Source organism: Pristiophorus japonicus, chromosome 2 (genome assembly GCF_044704955.1).
Source record: "Pristiophorus japonicus isolate sPriJap1 chromosome 2, sPriJap1.hap1, whole genome shotgun sequence".
NCBI classification, from domain to species: Eukaryota; Metazoa; Chordata; class Chondrichthyes; family Pristiophoridae; genus Pristiophorus; species Pristiophorus japonicus.
The window spans coordinates 350,587,185-350,608,918 of NC_091978.1; the positions used below are offsets into that span (position 1 = coordinate 350,587,185).

Consider the following 21,734-nt stretch of genomic DNA (forward strand, 5'->3'; position numbering starts at 1 on the left):
CCCCTGGTGCAAACAACCCCAATTTCTCCTCCTTAATATCAAGGTATTGCTGGACTGGGAATCAATGTTGGTCAGCCAGCACAGAGATGATGGGTGAATGGGACGGTGCAAGTTAGGATACAGACAGCAGAGTTTTGCATGGTCTGACATTTATGGAGGGTGGGAAGTGGAAGGCCAACCTAGAGAGCACTGGAATAGACAAATCTGTAAGTAATGAAGGGATGGATGAGAAAGATTAGCATTTCTATAGTGCCTTTCATGACCTTAGGACATCCAAAGTGCTTTACAGCCAATGAAGTACTTTTGAAATATAGTCACTTTTGTAATGTAGGAAACGTGGCAGCCAATTTGCACACAGCAAGCTCCCACAAACATAATGAACAGAAAATCTGTTTTTTTTTATGTTGGTTGAGGGATAAATATTGGCCAGGACGCAGGGGATCCCTGCTCTTCTTCAAAATAGTGCCATGGGATCTTTTACGTCCACCATTTTAACATCCCATCCGACAGATGACACCTCTGACAGTGCAGCACTCCCTCAGTACTGCACTGGAGTGTCCACCTGGATTTTTGTGCTCAAGTTCCCCCAACCTTCTGACTCTGAGGCGATAGTGCTACTCACTGAGTCACAGCTGAGGGTTTCAGCAGGTCAGCTGAGGCAGGGAGAAATGATGGAGGTGGAAGTAGGCAGTCTTGGTGATGGAGAGCATATGGGGTCTGACAGTCAGTTCAGGATCAAATAAGATGTTGAGGTCCGGTTCAGCCTCCAACAGTGGCAATGTGTATTTGGATAACGGAATATTCCTACATCCCATCACAAATAGCACAGGCTCATGTTTCTGTGCTTCACAGGGTAATATAAGAAGGGTAGTAACTGGAGCTAGGATTAAATGTAGTATCTCCAAATTTGCGGATGACACTAAGTTGGGTGGCAGTGTGAGCTGCGAGGAGGTTGCTATGAGGCTGCAGAGCGACTTGGATAGGTTAGGTGAGTGGGCAAATGCATGGCAAATGAAGTATAATGTGGATAAATGTGAGGTTATCCACTTTGGTGGTAAAAACAGAGAGACAGACTATTATCTGAATGGTGACAGATTAGGAAAAGGGGAGGTGCAAAGAGACCTGGGTGTCATGGTACATCAGTCATTGAAGGTTGGCATGCAGGTACAGCAGGCGGTTAAGAAAGCAAATGGCATGTTGGCCTTCATAGCGAGGGGATTTGAGTACAGGGGCAGGGAGGTGTTGCTACAGTTGTACAGGGCCTTGGTGAGGCCACACCTGGAGTATTGTGTACAGTTTTGGTCTCCTAACCTGAGGAAGGACATTCTTGCTATTGAGGGAGTGCAGCGAAGGTTCACCAGACTGATTCCCGGGATGGCGGGACTGACCTATCAAGAAAGACTGGATCAACTGGGCTTGTATTCACTGGAGTTCAGAAGAATGAGAGGGGACCTCATAGAAACATTTAAAATTCTGACGGGGTTAGACAGGTTAGATGCAGGAAGAATATTCCCAATGTTGGGGAAGTCCAGAACCAGGGGACACAGTCTAAGGATAAGGGGTAAGCCATTTAGGACCGAGATGAGGAGGAATTTCTTCACCCAGAGAGTGGTGAACCTATGGAATTCTCTACCACAGAAAGTTGTTGAGGCCAATTCACTAAATATATTCAAAAAGGAGTTAGATGAAGTCCTTACTACTAGGGGGATCAAGGGTTATGGTGAGAAAGCAGGAATGGGGTACTGAAGTTGCATGTTCAGCCATGAACTCATTGAATGGCGGTGCAGGCTAGAAGGGCCGAATGGCCTACTCCTGCACCTATTTTCTATGTTTCTATGTTTCTAGTTTACCAGTTAGGACAAGCTTTTGTGGTTCAGGAAATGAAACCTGAGTGAATGAAGCACTCTGCTTGTGTTTATATAGGTTCTAATCTCCACTTACTGGCATTTAACCTTCTGCAAGGATGCTGTATTTATAGATTGTCTATTAATATTGTAATATGTAACACTAAGTGACTTTTAATTGATGAGTGATGGAGCCACTGCACAATACAGCATCAAAAGTCACAAGTTACTACCTCAACAGTCAATAGAGTGAATCAGATTGCACACTCTAGAGAAATTAGTTCATTACTTAATATCCTGGTGATGCACAATAATTGTTTCTAGCACTTGCTGTGATTACTACTGGGTATATACGCCGCGGCAAACATTCAACAGTATTGACTTTAATATCATTCTGATATTTCACACCAGGCAGTTGCAGAAGCCATCTTGAGGATGGCATCCTTCTTGAAAGAACCTGGCACTGATAAGTCACAGTGGCCACACACTGGTACAAGTGCTGGGATGTGCCTGCTGGAGTATGGGTAGGGCTGGGGGTAGGTGGAGGGGAGGTGACTCATTTAAAGGCAGGCGTTGGGCGCTGAAGATATGAAGGAAAAGGTAAGAACCGCTTCAGCCATTTTTGTAAGGGGGCTACTTTTAGAAATAGTTTTTAAAATTCTATCCTTAAATCTTTAGAGGTCCAGGCCATGATTCCAGCCTGGACTCCCAGGTGGAGCCCATGAATACCAAGCTATGGCCAGACATCAAACCCGTATCAATTGGAAATCCTTCAATGGAAGTCAAGCAACAGAATTAAAACCAATGACTGTGCTCGAGGATTACTTTATAATCTAATAATGTGTCAAGGATCCAAATGGTGGTAAATTGCATCTAGATCTGGTTAGTACAAGTTATCCAGATAGCATCCACATGATAGAACTTGCTCTGAGTTTTCAGATGAATGCTTAAAAGGTGGTTATCTACCCCATCCTGAATTAACATAATGGGCCAAAATTGCGGTCGGAGGCTTCCCGCGGGCGGATGCCACCGACCGAAATTTTCTTAACGAAATTACCTAGTGGTGCAGGGGAACGAACACTTCCTGTCCAAGGCCGAATGCACAGCACAGCGCAGAGGCCCATGCATCCCAGGAACATAAGTGCATCTTGGGATCACGTGGGCCTGGACCACCAATCACAATGTAATATTCTCATTGATAATAATGGCGAGATCCGTTTGTATTAGTATCAATGAGAATATCTCCAAAAACACAGAAAAACAACACAATAAATAAAGAAAACACCTCACATATTTCAAATTAATTGAAATTTAATTAAATTAAATGTTTTTAGGAAAAGAAATTCCTTTGAAAATGTTTTACAAATATTTTTAATCGCGTTAAAAATAAACTTACCTTAATGGACAGGGTTTTAAACGTAAAAAAGTGATAACATTTAATTTTTCTATCTTTTAAAACTCTTATGTTGGAAAAAGCCGGCCTTACGCCTGCTTTTACCAGGCGCAAGAGTTTGAAGGACATTCGCTGGGCAGGTTTTGGGCAAATAGCCCAAATTTCCACCCGCGAAGGCCTTTCTCCCGGGGATGCATTGGAAGAAATTTTGACAGATCAGAAGTGCCGTGTTTAGGCGCATGCGCTTTGCGCGCCTAAACCTGGAACTTGCGGGGCCTCTTTGGGCGCGTGCGCACATCGTACCCACCCGGAGAGGCTGCAATTTACGGCCCTATATCTGTTTTAAGAGAACATCAACAGTATAACATTTTGTATGCTACTACTGCCAGTAATTTAGTGCATCTTCAGCTTGTTTATGAGAAGTTTGGTAATTAATTGATACCAGACATACCTGTGAATCTGTGTAGTTTCAAGCTATTGTTCATGTTATCAAGATTGATTGACAGTCTTATCGTCAAAGGAATTAATGTTGTCTCACATCTATGCTGGGGCCTCAACTATTCACTATATTTATTAATGACTTCGATAACACAATAGCAAGCCATATATCCAACTTTGCTGCTGACACAAAGATTTGTGGTATAGTTAGTGTAGATGAAAGTATAAAATTACAATGAGACATTGACAGATTAATGAGTGGGCAAACCTGTGGCAGATTAATTTCATTGCACGTAAGTGACAGGCCATCTATTTTGGACCAAAAGAGGATCGATCTGAGTATTATTTAAATGTTGAAAAGCTAGGAACAGTGGAGACCCAAGGAGGTTTAGGGATCCCTGTACACAGATCACTAAAATGTCATCAAGTACGTAAATAATCAAAAAGGCGAATAGAAACATAGAAACATAGAAAATAGGTGCAGGAATAGACCATTCGGCCCTTCTAGCCTGCAACGCCATTCAATGAGTTCATGGCTGAACATGCAACTTCAGTACCCCATTCCTGCTTTCTCGCCATACCCCTTGATCCCCCTAGTAGTAAGGACTACATCTAATTCCTTTTTGAATATATTTAGTGAATTGGCCTCAACAACTTTCTGTGGTAGAGAATTCCACAGGTTCACAACTCTCTGGGTGAAGAAGTTTCTCCTCATCTCGGTCCTAAATGGCTTACCCCTTATCCTTAGACTGTGTCCCCTGGTTCTGGACTTCCCCAACATTGGGAACATTCTTCCTGCATCTAACCTGTCTAAACCCGTCAGAATTTTAAACGTTTCTATGAGATCCCCTCTCATTCTTCTGAACTCCAGTGAATACAAGCCCAGTTGATCCAGTCTTTCTTGATATGTCAGTCCCGCCATCCCGGGAATCATTCTGGTGAACTTTCGCTGCACTCCCTCAATAGCAAGAATGTCCTTCCTCAAGTTAGGAGACCAAAATTGTACACAATACTCCAGATGTGGCCTCACCAAGGCCCTGTACAACTGTAGTAACACCTCCCTGCCCCTGTACTCAAATCCCCTCGCTATGAAGACCAACATGTTATTTGCTTTCTTAACCGCCTGTTGTACCTGCATGCCAACCTTCAATGACTGATGTACCATGACATCCAGGTCTCTTTGCACCTCCCCTTTTCCTAATGGAATATTAGCCTTTATTACTAGAGGGCTAGAATATAAAGTTTTGCTACAGGTATACAAAGCTCTAGTTAGACCACATCTGGAGTACTGTGTACAGTTAGTTCTAGGCACAGGCACCTTAGAAAGGATATGTTGGCCTTGGAAGGAGTGCAGCGCAGATTTACCAGAATGTTACCAAGGCTCCAAGGCATGGATTATAAAGAGAGATTACATAAACTAGGCCTTTAGTCCCTGTAATACAGAAGTTTAAGGGATGATTCGATTGAGGTTTTGGCGAGTTTGAAGGGAATTGATAGGGTAGATAGAGAGAAACTTTTTTCTGCTGATGGGAGAAGTCTAGGACAAGGGAACACAACCTTAAAATCAGAGCCAGGTCATTCAAGGGAGAAGTTAGGTAACACCTTCACGCAAAGGGTGGTAAAAGTGTGGACCTCTCTCCCACAAAAAGCAGTAGATGCTAGCTCAATTAATAATTTTAAATCTGAGATCAATATATTTTTGCCAGACAAGGGTATGAAAGGATATGGAGCCAAGGCAAGTGGATAGAGTTAAGATACAGATCAACCATGATCTCATTGAATGACGGAACAGGCTTGAGGGGCTGAATGGCCTACTCCTGCTCCTATGTTCCTATGTATAAAACAATATCGGCTAGAAACCCCACTTTTGTGGCTATCACCCAAAAATGGGCGTTATTTCCGGCGTGGGCGGTAAAAAAGGGTTTTCAGATCTCCGGCTTCTCGTCCATTCTCAAAACACCTAGTTTACATTTTTGAAAATGGGCGTTACTGCGAGCGATGTGAAATGGGAGGTAGCGTTACATTTTTCTGACCTTCTGCCGTAAAGTGTGGCTATCCTTAGCAACGGCATGACAACGCTCGGTTCCCACGATTCTGGAGGTCAAGGGTCACCATGACATGCGCAGAGGAGGAGACAGAGAGAGAGGGAGCTCAGAGGGACTGAAGGTGTGTCTGGGTGTGGTGTGGCTGCTTTGGGAGGAAGGAGGGAGACTTAAGAGCTTCACAGCAAGTAAGCAAATAAAAAGTAGTTGTTACCAGCCACATATTTGCCCTATAATGGAGGGAGAGGAGGAGGCATCACAGCACGCTGTGGCGACTGACGCTGGAGAGAGCAGTGAGGTGGGAGAGGAGCACATTGGAGGCCACAAAAGAGCTAGGATGTTCTCGGACGAGGCAAATGCCTCCCTCCTGCAGGAGGTCGAATCACGCTGGGGTGATTTGACACAGGGAGGGCCTGGGTAGCCCACCCCAAAGGCCTACCAGAGGATATGGACCGAGATAGCAGAGGTGGTCTCGTGGTGCGTGAGGGCAACCAATGCTGCAAATGATAGAACGACCCTGTGGGATCCGCAAGAGTAAGTATTACATTGATTTACATGTACTTATGTATTTATATAATTTGATTTGTAACAGTCATGAGTGACTATCAGCAGATGTGAGGTCTTGCACTTTTACCGGGAATGTTTTACTCAAAGCCTGCGGTCACGGTGTACGTCTTTAGGTAAAGAATGATAATAATCATAATAATCATGATTACATCTGTCGGTTATGTGTTGTATCAGTGTCTATGACAGTATCTAGCAATGATATCACGCAATGATCTTATGCCATGTTGTCCTGGCACCTTTTACAGAAGAAGCTATCGATGATGAGGTCCATGCAGAGGCGAACGGGTGGGGGGCCACCAGCCCCCAGCGACATCACTGAGATGGAGGAGCGTGTGCTCGCACTCGTGTGGAAGTACCCTCGGACAGCCACGTGATGCCACGTGAGTAAAGCTTACACCATTGCGTGATCTAGAGTCAATAGATGCCACACCCACTCAGATCCGAACAATCATATATGATAGATGATTTCTAAAACTGTCATAGAAATAATGCAGGCCTCATGAAAATCATTGCAATGCACAATGTGGTGATGGTCATGAAATGTGATGTCTGCGAAGATTTTGAGAGCAGTGGTGCTTTTGTCGTGAATATGCTGTGTGTAGTGCTGGACTCACCTCGTCTCCTAGCACCCCCTTCTCCTCTAATAACCTCATTTATGTCTTGCAGCTCAGACAGCAGCGCGGCTCCAGGCAAGGCCACAGAGCCCAGAAGGTGGGGGCATGGGGTAGGAGTCGGCGGACGATCCTACTACATCTGCTGCTGAGGAGCTCCGATTGTCGCCCGTCAATCCGCTGGGTCTGTTCTCGACGGATGAGAGCACATACATTGAAGAACCTGCATCGCCACGCTCCAGAAGCCATTACACCCCAAGGCCATCTAGTGGTCTTCCGATCATTGCCACCTCCACTTTGGAGGTGCCGGTCCCAAGCACCTCGCCACAGGGCACCCCATTTGTCCCCAGGACGGCGCTGACCCCGCGGAGACCTCATGGACACGGCAGGTCTGTTCCACAAGCGGGACATGACAGCGGAGAGATGGTACGGTTGTCCAGGAGGACTGTAGACATTGGTGACCAGCTCATCGAAGCACTGGGGGTCATATACTGACACCTGGCCACCATGATCGAGTACATTCCACGCATGGCGGAGTCCCTGGATCCGATAGCCAGGAACACTGCTGCCACAGGCCTCCCAGTGGTCCCCGAGCGCGGCACTCCACCCCTAGGTTCCACCCCACCACTGCGAACGACAGATGAGAGCAAGGACCAAGATCCTGCTTCTGCATCAGAGAATGTTTCCCCCTCGGCACCCCCTGCTCCCGTACCTGTGCAACCAACGCATCTGCCTTCATCCCCCCCAATGAGGCACCGCCTGAGGAGCTCCTCGGCCAGGCGCCGTGGAGCGAGGAGGGGAAGGGGTAGAGGTGGGGAGAAGGAGAGGGGGGAAGCAAGGTGAGGTGCATGTGCGCAGGTGATGGCTGTGTTATATCTCCATCTGGATGTATGCAATTTGTTGCAATGTCTGGGGGCTGGGGACCACGCTCCTGCTTTGCCTTTGTATTCTGTGTTGCTGGACATGTTGAAATATGATTTATGTCAATGGTGGAAAAGGTGGGGTGTGGGCAGGGGTTGGGTGTTATTGACTGTGATACATTTGATTTCAGACCAATGTTGCTATTAAACTTTTGTTACTGAACATAACCCTGTTGCGCATTGTCTCAGATAGCTGGACCATTACACACTGGTGATTCCTTACCATGAGAGGGTTAAATACAACTTAACATCAATCAACGTAAACTTTAACTGGCACCAAGGTGATGGGCACCATTGGTGTCTGAGCTGCACACTCACAGCAGTGTGTCAGCATTGTCACTTACATCAGGGCTCTTTCAGGCAAATCTTTCCAATATCAGCTCCTCACGTATGAGTGGGATTTAACAAATGCCAGCCACATCGCTGGTGTTCGTCCTGGTTAGTTCCACTATTTGTGGGTGTTTTTTTCAGTGGGCGATATTCTGGCCGATATGTGTGCGAGGTGGTGAAATTGACAGTGGGCGATCTCCATGGCTGCTGGTTTGGGTAAATATGCTCTTTATGACAAAAAACAGTCGCCGGGTATTAATATTGAATCTCGGCGTTAATTCTGTGCGAAAAGTAACGCTGGGCGATATTATGGGCGTTGAATTCGCCCATTCTGCTGATTCCGCCCAAAAGAAGTGGATGAGCGATAATATTTTTTCTCAGCATTAAGCCCATTGGGAAAATAATGCTCGGCGATAAGTCTCCTAAAAAAGCCCGAATGGGTGATATACGTCATTTCAGCGGTAAAATGGGCGTTAAGTGTGCGTTAAGCATGCAAAAAAAGTAGAGGTTCTAGTCCAATAACCTTTGAGTGTTCAGCAGTTCTGGCATTGCAGCTGATATGATGGATAGAACTCAGTGAGCATTTGGCGTCATGTATTCCATGTGCAGTGCCTCTATCTAAAGGATCCATCTGAAAACTATGATCTGTTTCACAAGGGACGAGAGAAAACTCATTTGTTTGATCCTAAGAAATTGTTTGATTTCAAGAAACCGTAAAAAAACTGCCACTTTGTTAGACTGGAAAAGACTGAAGCTGAAAGAGATAAATTAAGACCTTTTTTGGATCTTTTATGTGTAGTTACTGCATTATAGAATATTTGATAAATCCTCTGCCTCTGTAAGTTAGGTATGAATCAATTTGATCACTAGTTATAGATTATATGAGATGGGTCTAGTGTTTGAATTTCCATTTTCCAGTTCCATAAGAGATGTAGTGAGAATATTGTGGGAATTACACTGCACAGTGCTACTGCTAAGTAGGGTAATTGTTATCTATGGGAGACAAGCCAAGATATCTTACCCGATCACAATGGGTGTGACCTGCTTATAAGTACAACCATTAGAACACAAGAACATAAGAAATAAGGACTAGGCTATACGGCCCCTCGAGCCTGCTCTGCCATTCAATAAGATCATTGCTGATCTTCGACATCAACTCTACTTTCCCGCCCGATCGCCATTTCCCTTGATTCGCTTAGAGTGAAAATCTCTATCGGTCTCAGCCTTGAATAAACTCAATATTTGAGCATCCACAGCCCTCTGGGGTAGAGAATTACACAGATTCACAACTCTTGAGTGCAGAAATTTATCCACATTTCAGTCCTAAATGGCCGACCCCTTATTCTAAGACTAAGACCCTTAGTTCTAGACTCTCCAGCCAGAGGAATCAGCCTGTCAGTATCTATCCTGTCAAGCCCTCTCAGAATCTTATATTCTTATATCTTATGAGATCACCTTTCATTCTTCTAAACTTCAGAGAATATAGGCCCATTCTATCCAACTTCTCCTGAACAATATTCTAATTCCAACATAAACACTATTTAATAAAATCCAAACTATAACAGGTGGGTTATTAACTCTAGAAAGCATATTGAGGTAGGATGGGGGATTTCATTTCATCTTTCATCCCCTTAACTTGTGCCAGAGCTGCCACTCTTTTGATCATAAAGTCTAGAATCTGGAATCATCTCCATTGTCCAAATTGATTACTATAGACTTGAGCACGTAATCTAGGCTGACACTTCAGTGCAGTACTGAGGGAGTGTTGTATTGTTGGAAGGGCTGTATTTCAGATGAAACATCTGCTCTCTCAGGGAGAAGTGAAAGATCCAATGGCACTTTGCGAAGAAGAGCAGTGGAGTTCACCTGGTATCCTGGACAACATTTTGAAGGAATGCAAAATTCACCAGAACCCCCACCCTGTGTTTGGGTTCATTCGAAAGGAAATTTAATTTGGGGCTATCTACCGAAAAGTTTGGAACTCTAAAGTACTTATGGAAGAAACTACAAATTTAATAGAATTATGAACTTTTACAAGGCAAATTCAAGCCTGTGGGCGGACCTAGGGAACAATAGAAGCTCACTTGATTATTGGAACTACCTGGGTGTGAGGACAGAGTTAACCTGGTGGAAGAATGAGTATTTGGAAATCTTCCTCCACAAGAGACATTACCATCACAGTATCACCCAGAGATAGCTCCCCATCAACATGGGTCTGGACAAACCATTTTCAACATATACATCACAAAGAGGCCCAATCCAGCCTGTATGCGAAAGACTGAGCACAAAAGGACATTACAATTACCAAACTAATATTTCCATCAGGAAACAGTTTTTCGAAGATCAACCCACCCAAGACATATCAACTTTAACGAGCCCGACAAAATATTAGAAAGAAGAACCAAGCCCGCCAAAATTATACAAAGGATTGTGAACAGATTGGGTGGCAAGATTAGAACACTGAAATCGTATAACTGGCCACTGTTTTTCAACAGAGGTTAGTGGGGGAGAGAGGTGGTTTCTCTCCTTGTCCTCAAGACAAGGAGAGAAACCAACGCGACAGTTGTAAAACTAACTTCTCCAGCCTCGAAGTCTTGAAGTCCCGAAGGAAGGAAGAACATCACCATCTACCATTAACTATCAAAAGGATTGGTAAGCATAAGTCCCTGTCGCTCTGGAGTCTAACCTAGCTAGAATTAGGTATTGGGAGGTGGAGGTATAATTTTACTGCAACCCCCTTTGAATGTGTATGTGTAGGTACTTTATTAGAGTGATTATAAGTTTGACCTTGTACCTTTCCTTGTCTTGTTCTTTATTAGAGTGATTTTAAGTTTGGCCATGTATTTTCTTACGAGAGTAATAAGCCTGTATTACTTTGACTGTAATAAAATCAAAGTTCTTTGAATCAAACCAGTGTCCTCTGTACTTTTGTCACACCCCCCAAATAAATCCAGACTACAGAACCCAAGGGAGGGGGAGCGATTCGAAACCGCTCAAGTTGGTCAGAAAGGAACCTGACCCCCTCATAGAGACCACAACACACCACCCCATTCCCCCCCCGCCCTTACAATTTATCCATCAGCGAACATCACTAGAACAGATTATCTGGTCATTTACTTCATTATTTTTGGCACTTTGCGGTCTGCAAATTGGCTGCCACATTTCCTTACAGTGACTACATTTCAAAAAGTATTTCATTGGTTGTAAAGCACTTTGGTATGTCCTGAGGTCATGAAAGTCGCAATATAAATGCAAGTTCTTTCTTTCCTTTCCTATATCCCTGTGGATCCTGTGGCGTGGAGTCGGCGCGGGGCCTTCCGGGAAAAGGCGTTTGTGTCTGTTACAGAGCCGCGATCCGTGACGCAACTTACAGGAGCGGAGTGGAGGTGCGGCAGCCCGGGAGCGGCGTGGAGGCCCTGACCTGCGAGAAACCACCAGCGCCAAGTCGGGGCCATAAAAGGAGCGGAGGTGCGATGGCCTGGGAGCAGTGTGGAGGCATGCCACTTCAGGCAGCAGCGCGAGCTGGTGAAGGGCGGGGCGATGACTTGGAGAAGGGCGACTGGATTGGAAGTCACTAAAATCAAGTTCGCTGATTGGAGCATGAGCAGGTACAGCAAGAGCGGCGGTAAGCAGCAGGGGAGTGATGAGGTCAGGGCGAAGGAGTGGCGAGAGATTGTAGAGAGATGTGATCGGGGCCCGGGAGAGGCGTGAGTTCGGGGCCCAGAAAAAGCGTGGGCCCAGGGGCAGCACTGGCCAGCCCACACTGCGACACGTGCGCGCACGAGCTCCGTGCAGCAGAGCTGGTCTCCAGTCGTCTCGGTTAATCCTTGCCACTGGACCAAGGCCTAGCTCTGTCAAGCCCGCATGGCGGCTGGTGTGCAACGGCCACCACACGTTAAAAAAATCCACGCACAGGCATCTTCCACCCTTCAAGATGTAGTTCAGGACCTGGAATGTCAGGTCCTTCATTGAAACACCTGTGAACTCATCCCTTTTTGGTGTGGAAGCAAGTCATCCTCGATACGAGGGACTGGCCACGAAGAAGAGATCCCTGGCAACTGCTCCTCAGTTGGAAATTCTATATACCGCTCCCTCGGGCAGATCACCAGGACTGATACACACACAGCTTGCAGCTACAATATCAAGAATTAGCGGATATAGCTGCTTTGGTGTGATTGTAACAGGCCTTCCCTCAGATATTGGCATTAAACATCGTGTGGTGGTGCTTTGAGATGCATAATATGGAAGGCAGTTTAAGATATATTTTTTGTATACTGCATCAGCAGTTTTACATGCCCTGAGGTGGATCTGGAGATTGAACTCCATGCTGATGCTACTATGGAGGATTTTCACATTTCATCTTCGCCCCCTGTGAGTAAGAATGTTCTGCACAGGGACCAGGATTAAGCTCTTCTTACTTGACTGCTTTCTCCTCCCCTGATTTAATTGGCCATTTTTGCATCAAAGGACAAATCTAGCCCTATTTTTTTAAATGCAGGCCTGAATTTTCAGAAAGGGAAATGATGATCCAGGGGAGATACCTATAGGGACATTCTGCACCTATCAGCAGTTACCTTGATACAATATGTCAATATCTCGAAACGAAAAGGGAACATAAAAATCGAAAAATTCTGCAAAACTTCAAAGAGAAGCAATGATGCTTTTATAACACAAAGGGATTATGACAGCCCTTCTGTGGTCTTTGTTCCCATTTGATGGTCGGAGAAAAAGATGTGAAATGAAATCATGAAGGGTGACCTTATAGATGGAACAAGCTGAAACCGTGAGATTAGTAGCAGGAAAATCCCTTAAAAGGCTTCGGTGTCCCTTCAATTTTCTCGGTTGCCTATTGTACACGGAATGAATGAAGAAAGGAGGACGGTTTTATTCAGCGCAGTTTATAGGTATGCTGTTTCTCTGGTGCATAGTAACAGCATCTCACTCGGTTTTGTCAAATTGCAAGCAAAATGCAACGATTATCAGAACATAATGAGCATTTAAAACGCATTTGTTCATCAAGATGGATAAACATCACACTTGATTAATTATTTTTTCAACACAATAAGCTACTAGTTACTGCCTTCCGCACTATCATTTGAAGTTCTCAATGCTGAGGTGTATTAAAGAACTTCTTGCATCTTGGTGAAAAGATAATTAATGTGAAAAATGCCCAGGATTACATTTGGATACTAATTCATTTGGATGCGAAACGCACCAGTATTCCCAGAGATTTGTCACAGAAGACTATTGTAGTTAAATTATTCACTCTTTTCTATTCAAAAACGCAGACTGATTCAGCACGCAGACATCCAGCTTCATATCCATTCACAGACACTAAGCTCAGCAAGAGAAAAAGTAAACGCCAGCTGTAACCCTTTTAATGAATTACACAGACGATGCTTAGTACGGCTGCAAATCAGCACAATTCCTAAGAACACATCCCAACCAACAATGTCATTCAACAATGTCATAGCACATTCTTTAATTGCACAGGAGGCAAATATCCACTTCAAATACTTCAAAATAAGAACATTGGTGCTGCTCCGTTATCTTTGACCATAGTTTTAGCCATAGCTTTAGAAATGATCAGTAACATTTGATATAATACACATTATGTACAGTGCATTTCTATCAGCTGCTACCTGCTGAAATCACCATCTTTCAAAGTATAATTCTCCATGAAAATTACAGATGAGCCTTGATAAAAGTCAATCTGTGACTCTCCACCCAACCGTACAAACATGGTTTTCATCACTCAAAATCTCAGCGCCTTCGGATGTTTTGCTACCTGCTATATAAATGCGAGTTGTTGTTGTTACAGTGTATGGAATGAACGGTAATCCCAAGGTTTCTTTGCACAATTATTATTAGATGTTTATTACAGCTTTTGAGTTACAACTACTGAGAACAACAGTGAAGCTATTTCTGCTGATGTACTTCAGTGTCATTGAATACCAACAATATTCACAATGGTGATCATATTTTACTTTTAAAGAAGCCAAAAGAGCTCCTGTGTTGAGATGTTATTTTAAGTGCCCCCATCCGCCTGGCGGAAACTGGGCGAGGGGCAGTTAAAATGACGAACCCCCTCTTGCCTTCCCACCGTGTCCCAATGCTAACCTGCTTTTCTGAGCAGGCCAGCAGGACATACGACCCAAGCCAATCAGGGCTCGATGATATCATGGGGACCTGACCTGAAATTGGAAGTTTCGGTGGAGAAGTGGTGGCTGGGGTCCCCGTCAGGCCAAACCTGTTGGGAGGGGGATCTGGGCCAGCAGTGGGCCAGGCAGGTACCTTTCCTAAATGTTATTTTAGATGTCCTTGTAAGCCAGGAGGAGAATGAGAGCCTTGGCCCTCTATGTCCTCAATCGGGCAAATCCCTCACCGTTTTAATATTGGGGCCATAGTTTCAGTTGACACGAGCAAACACTGACACATCATCCCACAATAAAAAGATGCTAATGGATTCTCCAAAACATTTTTACAACTTTATGGAAAATCAGCACTTGGATACTTGTTTGTATGATACAGCTGGAACCGTGAACATCGAAAACGAAATACCATTGGAGTTTTCTGCGCACGCAATGTAAGCAGTTTAGTTTGGAAGCTTGCAAGTTCCTTAAAGAGGAAAACTTTTCATTTGTGTCCTTTTTGGGAAGTAAATCTAAATCACTTAGAATAGTTTACTCATGAAGCTAAAAACATGAGAGACGCCAAGATGAGAATTCATGCCGGGGTTTTAAATTGTAAATGACACCAACATCTTGTTAAAGAACGCAGGCACACTCATCAGCTACTGATGCAAGTGAGTTTGTCACCCAGTCAGGCATAGGTTTTTGTCCTCGTTTCATACTGTGGTTGCAATGCAAAGATAATTGCCAAATTGACTTCCCTCCTCAAAAACCCACTCTTAATCCCTCCATCATCACCTTCCTTTCTTCTCTGAAGCACTTGAATGCATCTTTGCCACCGAGCTCATTCTCCCAGCGCTCCCTGTTTAAATCCTTTCAGTCTGATTTCTGTCCTACTCACAGAACCGAGGTCACTTCTGTCAAAGTCACTAACATCTTTTGTGGCATGTTATCACTCCTGGTTCTCCTCAAATGCTGACCGGGTCAATGATTCCATCACCTTTGCCACTTCTCTTCCACTGTTCACCAGCATGGCATTGCTCTTGCATGATTCTACTTCCAAAATAGCAGGTCACATCTCTTGCAATGGCTTTCACTCTTGACCTCCATGGCCATCCCCATCTTCCTAACTCCTCTGGATCGCCATCCCCCAATGCATTGTCTTCAAAATTCTTAACCTCATTTAGAAATCACTCCACTGCCTCGCCCCACCCTACATCCATAACCTTCTCCAACCCATGGTGTCAGTGCATGCTCTTCCGCAACTCTGCTCTTCTGACTGAGACTTCCTAGGCAATTCCCTCTCTCTTCAACAACAACAACTTGTATTTATATAGCGCCTTTAATGTAGTAAATCGTCCCAAGGCGCTTCACAGGAGTATTATGAGCTAAAAATTTGACACCGAGTCGTATAAGTAGAAATGAGTGCATGTGACCAATAGCTTGGTCAAAGAGGTATGTTTTAAGGAGTGTCTTGAAAAGTCACCTGAGAACTCACTTTTAGAGTGGAAGCAAGTCTTCTTTGATTTCGAGGGACTGCCTATGATGATGATGAAGGAAGAAAGAGAGGTAGAGAGGCGAAGAGATTTAGGCAGGGAGTTCCAGAGCTTGGGGCCTAGACCACAGAAGGCACAGTCGCCAATGGTTGAGTGATTATAATCAAGAATGCTCAAGAGGGTTGAATTAGAGGAGCACAGATATCTCAGGGGGTTGTGGGCCTGGTGGAGATTACAGAGATAGGGAGGGATGAGACAATGGAGGGATTTGAAAATAAGGATTAGTGTTTAAAATCGAGGTGTTGCTTAACCGGAAGCCAATGTAGTCAGCGAGCACGCAGGTGATGGGTGAGTGGGACTTGGTGCGAGTTAGGACAAGGGCAACCGAGTTTTGGATCATCTCTAGTTTACGTAGGGTAGAATGTGGGGGGCCAGCCAGGACCACGTTAGAGTAGTCAAGTCTAGAGGTAACAAAGGCATAGATGAGGGCTTCAGCAACGGATGAGCTGTGGCAAGGGTGGAAACGGGTGGAGGTGGATATAGGCGGTCTTAGTTATGCTGCGGATATGTGGTTGAAAGCTTATTGCAGGGTCAAATATGACACCAAGGTTGCGAACAGTCTGGCTTCTCTTCATCATCAGTGACAAAGGCTTCAGCTGTCATACTCCACATTCCAGAACTCTTTAACTACTTACTATGCCTTCCCTCCTTCAAAAGCCTCCTCGAAACCTACCTCTTTGACCTCGCCTTCAGTCACCCCCGTTCCATTTTCTCCTGGTGCCTGTTTCCCTCATCCTTTTTTTAATCAGGCTCCCAGTCTAGCAACGCCTCAATCAAAACATTCTCATCCTTGTTTCCAAATCCCTCCATGGTCTCGCCGCTCCCTATCTCTGTAATCTCCTCCAGCCCCACAACCCCCGAGATATCTGTATTCCTCCAATTCTGGTCTCTGGCTCATCCCGGTTTTAATTCCTCCACCACTGGTTGTGCCTTTAGCTACTCAGTGCCGAAGCTCTGGAATTCCCTCCCTAAACCTTTCCGTCTCTCTACCTCTTTCTCCTCCTGTAATACTCTCCTTAAAACCTGTCTCTTCGAACAAGCTTTTGTGCACCTGGCCTAATAGCTCCTTATGTGTTCTTTGATAACATGCCTATGAAGTTCCTTGGGATGTTACTATATTAAAGGCGCTATATAAATACAAGTTGTTGTTGTTATAAAATACATACACCTGTAACATATGTCCATAGATCCTTGAATATAAATACATATGCCTGCAATATTCGTCCTTAGATCCCTGAACATATGGGAATACAGACACTTCAAACTGCTATCAAAAGTTAACGTGAGCTCCCTAGTAGTTAAGCGTGGCATAAATAGTATTGACATTTGATGGATGAGGATACGATAAACCCCGAATGAGCCTCTGAACAGAACAGATGCCACTCCGACGCTGATACCACTACATTGCTCTGTTACCGTCGCTAAAGTCTCAACGCAGGGAATTTCTCGGGCTTCTCCCGTTCCCCCCGCCGCAACTTCGGCGGAATCCCGCTTACGCGAGAAAACGGGGCTTTCGCGAACTTCCGCCAAATTAGGACGAGAGAGGGGGCGAAGCCCCGAGACATTTTCGAGCTAGCAAATTTTTAAAAAACAACACAAAAATGATGGGAGAAGATGGCTGGGTGGCTCCTAGTATGTGTTGAGATACAAGGTTAATTTGCAACCAGAACGTGGACAAACTTTCCACATCAGTACTTGCAGACCCGAGTGTAACACCATCCAGGAATTCCCATCCAAACTGGACAGAAATTCCCGGGCTGGGATTGTCTAGTATTCTCTGGGTGTTCCTGTGTATCGCACCTCCGGCTTGTATAGCTCCCTCCTGCTGCATATACAGGAAGGAGATATCCAAGTAGGAGGTAGGATAAACAGGCAGGGACTAGTATTTGGAGAAAAGACTTGAGACCGAGACAGTCTATATTAAATCCTTTCAGTAACATATGCCAACATACGAAAGTCATATTTGTATTACAGTTTAATATCCTGACTAGATAATCAATCATTTTTTTCTAATTGCTGGAATATCCAATTACCAAGGAAATAGGCTGGCACGGATTAAGACGAATACAATGGTACAAATATTCCATTAAACGAGGCAGCAGCTGTTTTTCGGGACTCTAGTTCCAGGACGAGACAAGCGCCTCCTCCCACAGGGACCAGTTAAAAAGTAACCTTGTGTCTTCATTTTACGAGCCCTTGCTGTCACCGGACAACTTTATGTAAAAAATAAATCACAATTGGCACACTTAGCCTGGCGTACTCGCTGGAAGTCTAACAGACACGGCGATTGATTACCAAAGCACTACATTAAAGGAGTGAAACAATTAGCCTTGAGGGACCTGTGTGCAAAGCTCGGAGTGTTGGAGCGCAGCCGGTCACAGCCCGACACCCCGCTGTTCCGTTCTGGAAGTGTATTTAGAATTGGCCAGGATTGTTTGCCAAATCCCATCATTTGCCGCAGTTAGAGGCGTTACACAGCGTCCCATTCAAAGCTGGGGTAAAAGAGTAGATAGATACCGTGTGACACGCACATAGTCTGAGCTGAGATGGTGAGGGAGAGAGAGAGAGAGAACGAGAGTCTCTGTCTCACTCTTGCCTTCAATTGTGTGTGTCTCCCCCCCCCCCCCCCCCCCGTGTTTGTCTCGGTTTGTGTCTTTATATCTCTGTCCCTTTATAGCTGTCTCTCTCTCTCTCTCTGCGCCCTTCTCTCGCTCTGTCCCTTTCTCTATCTGTCCTTTCTTCCCTTTGTCTCTGTCTCACTTTCTCTCTGTCCTTTTCTCTATCAGTCAGCGAGGCGCACACAGGAAAAACGGCAAGACTGCAAGTACAAAAAGTGAGACAAAAAAGGAGAGAGAGGTGAGGTGGCAGAGGAAGAGGAAAGAATAAAGAGATGGGGAAAGGGGCCGAGAGAAAGAAAGATGGAGACAGAGAAATGCAGAGACAAAGTGCGGGGAACAGTGAGCCAGGGGGAGCGAGAGGCAGAGGGAGAAAGAAAAATAAATTAAAGAGTGAGAGAAAATAAGAGAGTGAGCAGTAACATAAAAACCATCTGGTGCACTTAGTCCATCTTCTCTCCCCTTCCCTTCCCTCACTCCCATCCGCTGTTCTACTCCCAAGTTTTCTCCCCTGGTAACCCCTCCATTCCCCCTCTCCCAACCCATTCCTCTCTATCCCCTCTCTCCTGTCCCCTTTCCCCTCCTTATTTCTGCCCCTTATGTCCTCTTCTCCCCTCTCCCCTCCTTCCTCCACCTCTCCCTCCTCCACCTCTCCCCTATCCCTCCTCCACCTTCTCCCCTCCACCTCTCCCCTATCCCTCCTCCACCTATCCCTCCTCCACCTCTCCCCTACCCTTCTCTCTCTCGGTCTCCCTGCCCTCTCTTTCCTATTTTCTCAGGATCTGCCTCCCCTCTCTCCCCCTATCTGAAATCCCTTCTCGCCCCTTCCCCTATCCCCTTTCGCTCCACTCCTTAGTTTTGCCCCTTTTGTCCATTTCCCCTCCCTCCTCTCACCTTTCTCCTCCCCTGTCCCCTCATTTTCTCCCTCCTCCACCTTCCTTTCCTGGTCTTGTCCCCGCTCCCTCTTTCCCCCCTTTCTCCCCATCTGTCTTCCCCCTCTCTCCCCTCTCTCCCCTCCCTCTATCAGCCATCTTCTCCTCTCCCCTTCCCCTCTGCCTCTTCTCCCCTCCCATCTCCTCCACCCTCCCTCTCCTCCCCCGTGTTCCCTCTCACATCTTGTCCCCTTCCCTCCTCGCCCCCGTATCTCCTCTCACTCCCCTTCCCTCCTCTTTCCCCCATCTCCTCTCACTCCCCTTCCCTCCTCTCCCCCCTCGTGTCCCCTCTCACTCCCCTTCCCTCCTCTTCCCCCCCCCCCGTGTCCCCTCTCACTCCCCTTCCCTCCTCTTCCCCCATCTCCTCTCACTCCCCTTCCCTTCATCTCCTCTCACTCCCCTTCCCTCCTCTTCCCCTCATCTCCTCTCACTCCCCTTCCCTCCGCTCCCCCCCCCCCGTGTCCCCTCTCATTCCCCTTCCCTCCTCTTCCCCCCGTGTCCCCTCTCACTCCCCTTCCCTCCTCTTCCCTCCCCTGTCCCCTCTCACTCCCCTTCCCTCCTCTTCCCCCCATCTCCTCTCACTCTCCTTCCCTCCTCTCCCCCTCATCTCCACTCACTCCCCTTACCTCCTCTCCCCCTCCCCCCCGTGTCCCCTCTCCCCCCCCCACCCCCGTGTCCCCTCTCACTCCCCTTCCCTCCTCTCCCCCTCCCCTCTCCCCATCTCTTACCGTATTTACACTCCCCATCGTGCGTCTTGTGGATTTTGCCCTGCAGCCGGTGCACGGAGAGCCAGCTGGCCAGGTGTAGGGCGCAGATGGTGGGGTAGGTGCTGCTGTCGGAAGCGCACACCGGGTAGTCGTGCTTGCAGACACAGGAGCCGGTGCCCTCCTCCTCCGCCTCCGCCTCCTCCCGCCGCTGCCCGTCCGCCGAGGTCAGACACACATAGCCCGGGGCGCAGCGGCCGTGCCTCAGCCCCTGGCCCCCGCACACCTCGCCCTGGATCCCCAGGCAGCGGCCGCAGCAGCCGCACTCGTCCTTGGCCAACAGCTCGGGCACTCTGCACTGGACGGCCGGGCAGGAGCTGGGCTGGCAGCGGCCGCACTCAGCCCTCACCCCCGGCCCCCAGCACAGCGCTCCGACCAACAGCACCGCCAACAGCCCCAGCTCCATGCTGCCAGAGCCTCCTGTGCGACTGGCCCACGCTCAAACCGTGCCAAGCTGCTAACTCGGCCCATCATTCATTATTCATGCCGCCCGGGCTCTGCACATTGGACCAGTGCAGATCCCTGAAAAATCAAAATCCCACCCAGAATATTCTCAGCCAGTGATACAGCACTTCACAAAAAGCACCTAACTGTCCCAGCTCCTGTTAGGACCATCCCACCTGCACCCCACCGACCACCCTGGGACACCCCCAGTCACCCCCTCTGTCCCGGGGAAAGTAAAGCCACCCCCACTCAAACTACATTAACATGAACAACGCCTCCCCCGCCCACCTTGTCAAGCGGTGCGATCGCTGAAGGATGTTCGCCGCTATCCTTTGCGTTTGCAATCAGGTTTTCTTTCATGGTAGATCTTTTGCACAATATAATTTAAAAAAAATAACGTGCAACTTTCGCCATCTCAAGACGTCCCAAAGCGCTTTACAGTCAACGAAATACTTTTGAAGGGTAGTCACTGTTGTAATGTAGTAAACGCTGCGGCTAATTTGTACACAGCAAGATGCCACAAAGAGTTATGAGATAAATTACCGGATTATCTTGTTTCTTAAAAAAAAATGATGTTGGTTGAGGGATAAATATTGGCGAGGACACTGGGAGAGCTTCCCTGCACAACTTCAAACAGTGCCATCATGGATCTATTACGTCCACTGCACTACACTGAAATTTCAGCCTAGGTTGGGCCGTAATTTGCAGCCCCTATGGGTGCGTACGAGGTGCGCAGGCGCCCCTAGGGTTCGCGCAAGTTCAGGGTCTAGGCATGCGAAGCACAGGCGCTAAAACCCGGAACTTGCGATCTGTCAAGAATCGTCTCGACAGATTGCATGCATTCCCAGGAAAAGGGCTTCTGCGGGCGGAGAGGTTGGGCTATTTGCCCAACTTCTGCCCAGCGAATGCCCGTGAAATTCTTACACCTGGTAAAAGCAGGTGTAAAAAAAAAGACTTGCATTTATATAGCACCTTTCACAACCACCAGACGTCTCAAAGCGCTTTACAGCCAATGAAGTACTTTTGGAGGTTAGTCACTGTTGTAATGTGGGAAACACGGCAGCCAATTTTCGCACAGCAAGCTCCCACAAACAACAATGTAATAATGACCAGATAATCTGTTTCAGTGATGTTGATTGAGAGATAA

The 21,734-nt window shown here is 46.5% G+C and overlaps 1 protein-coding gene across 1 annotated transcript in view; it reads right to left on the minus strand.

Moving 5' to 3' along the window:
* The window catches only part of LOC139249351 (insulin-like growth factor-binding protein-like 1), a 75,453-nt gene extending 54,689 nt beyond the window's left edge, over positions 1 to 20,764 (minus strand). Inside the window, exon 1 of the mRNA XM_070872333.1 lies at positions 20,108 to 20,764. Within this exon, the coding sequence (XP_070728434.1) occupies positions 20,108 to 20,549 (442 nt within the window). The 5' untranslated portion in view covers positions 20,550 to 20,764. The remainder of the gene's footprint in view (positions 1 to 20,107) is intronic.
* Between the last annotated feature and the right edge of the window lie 970 nt (positions 20,765 to 21,734).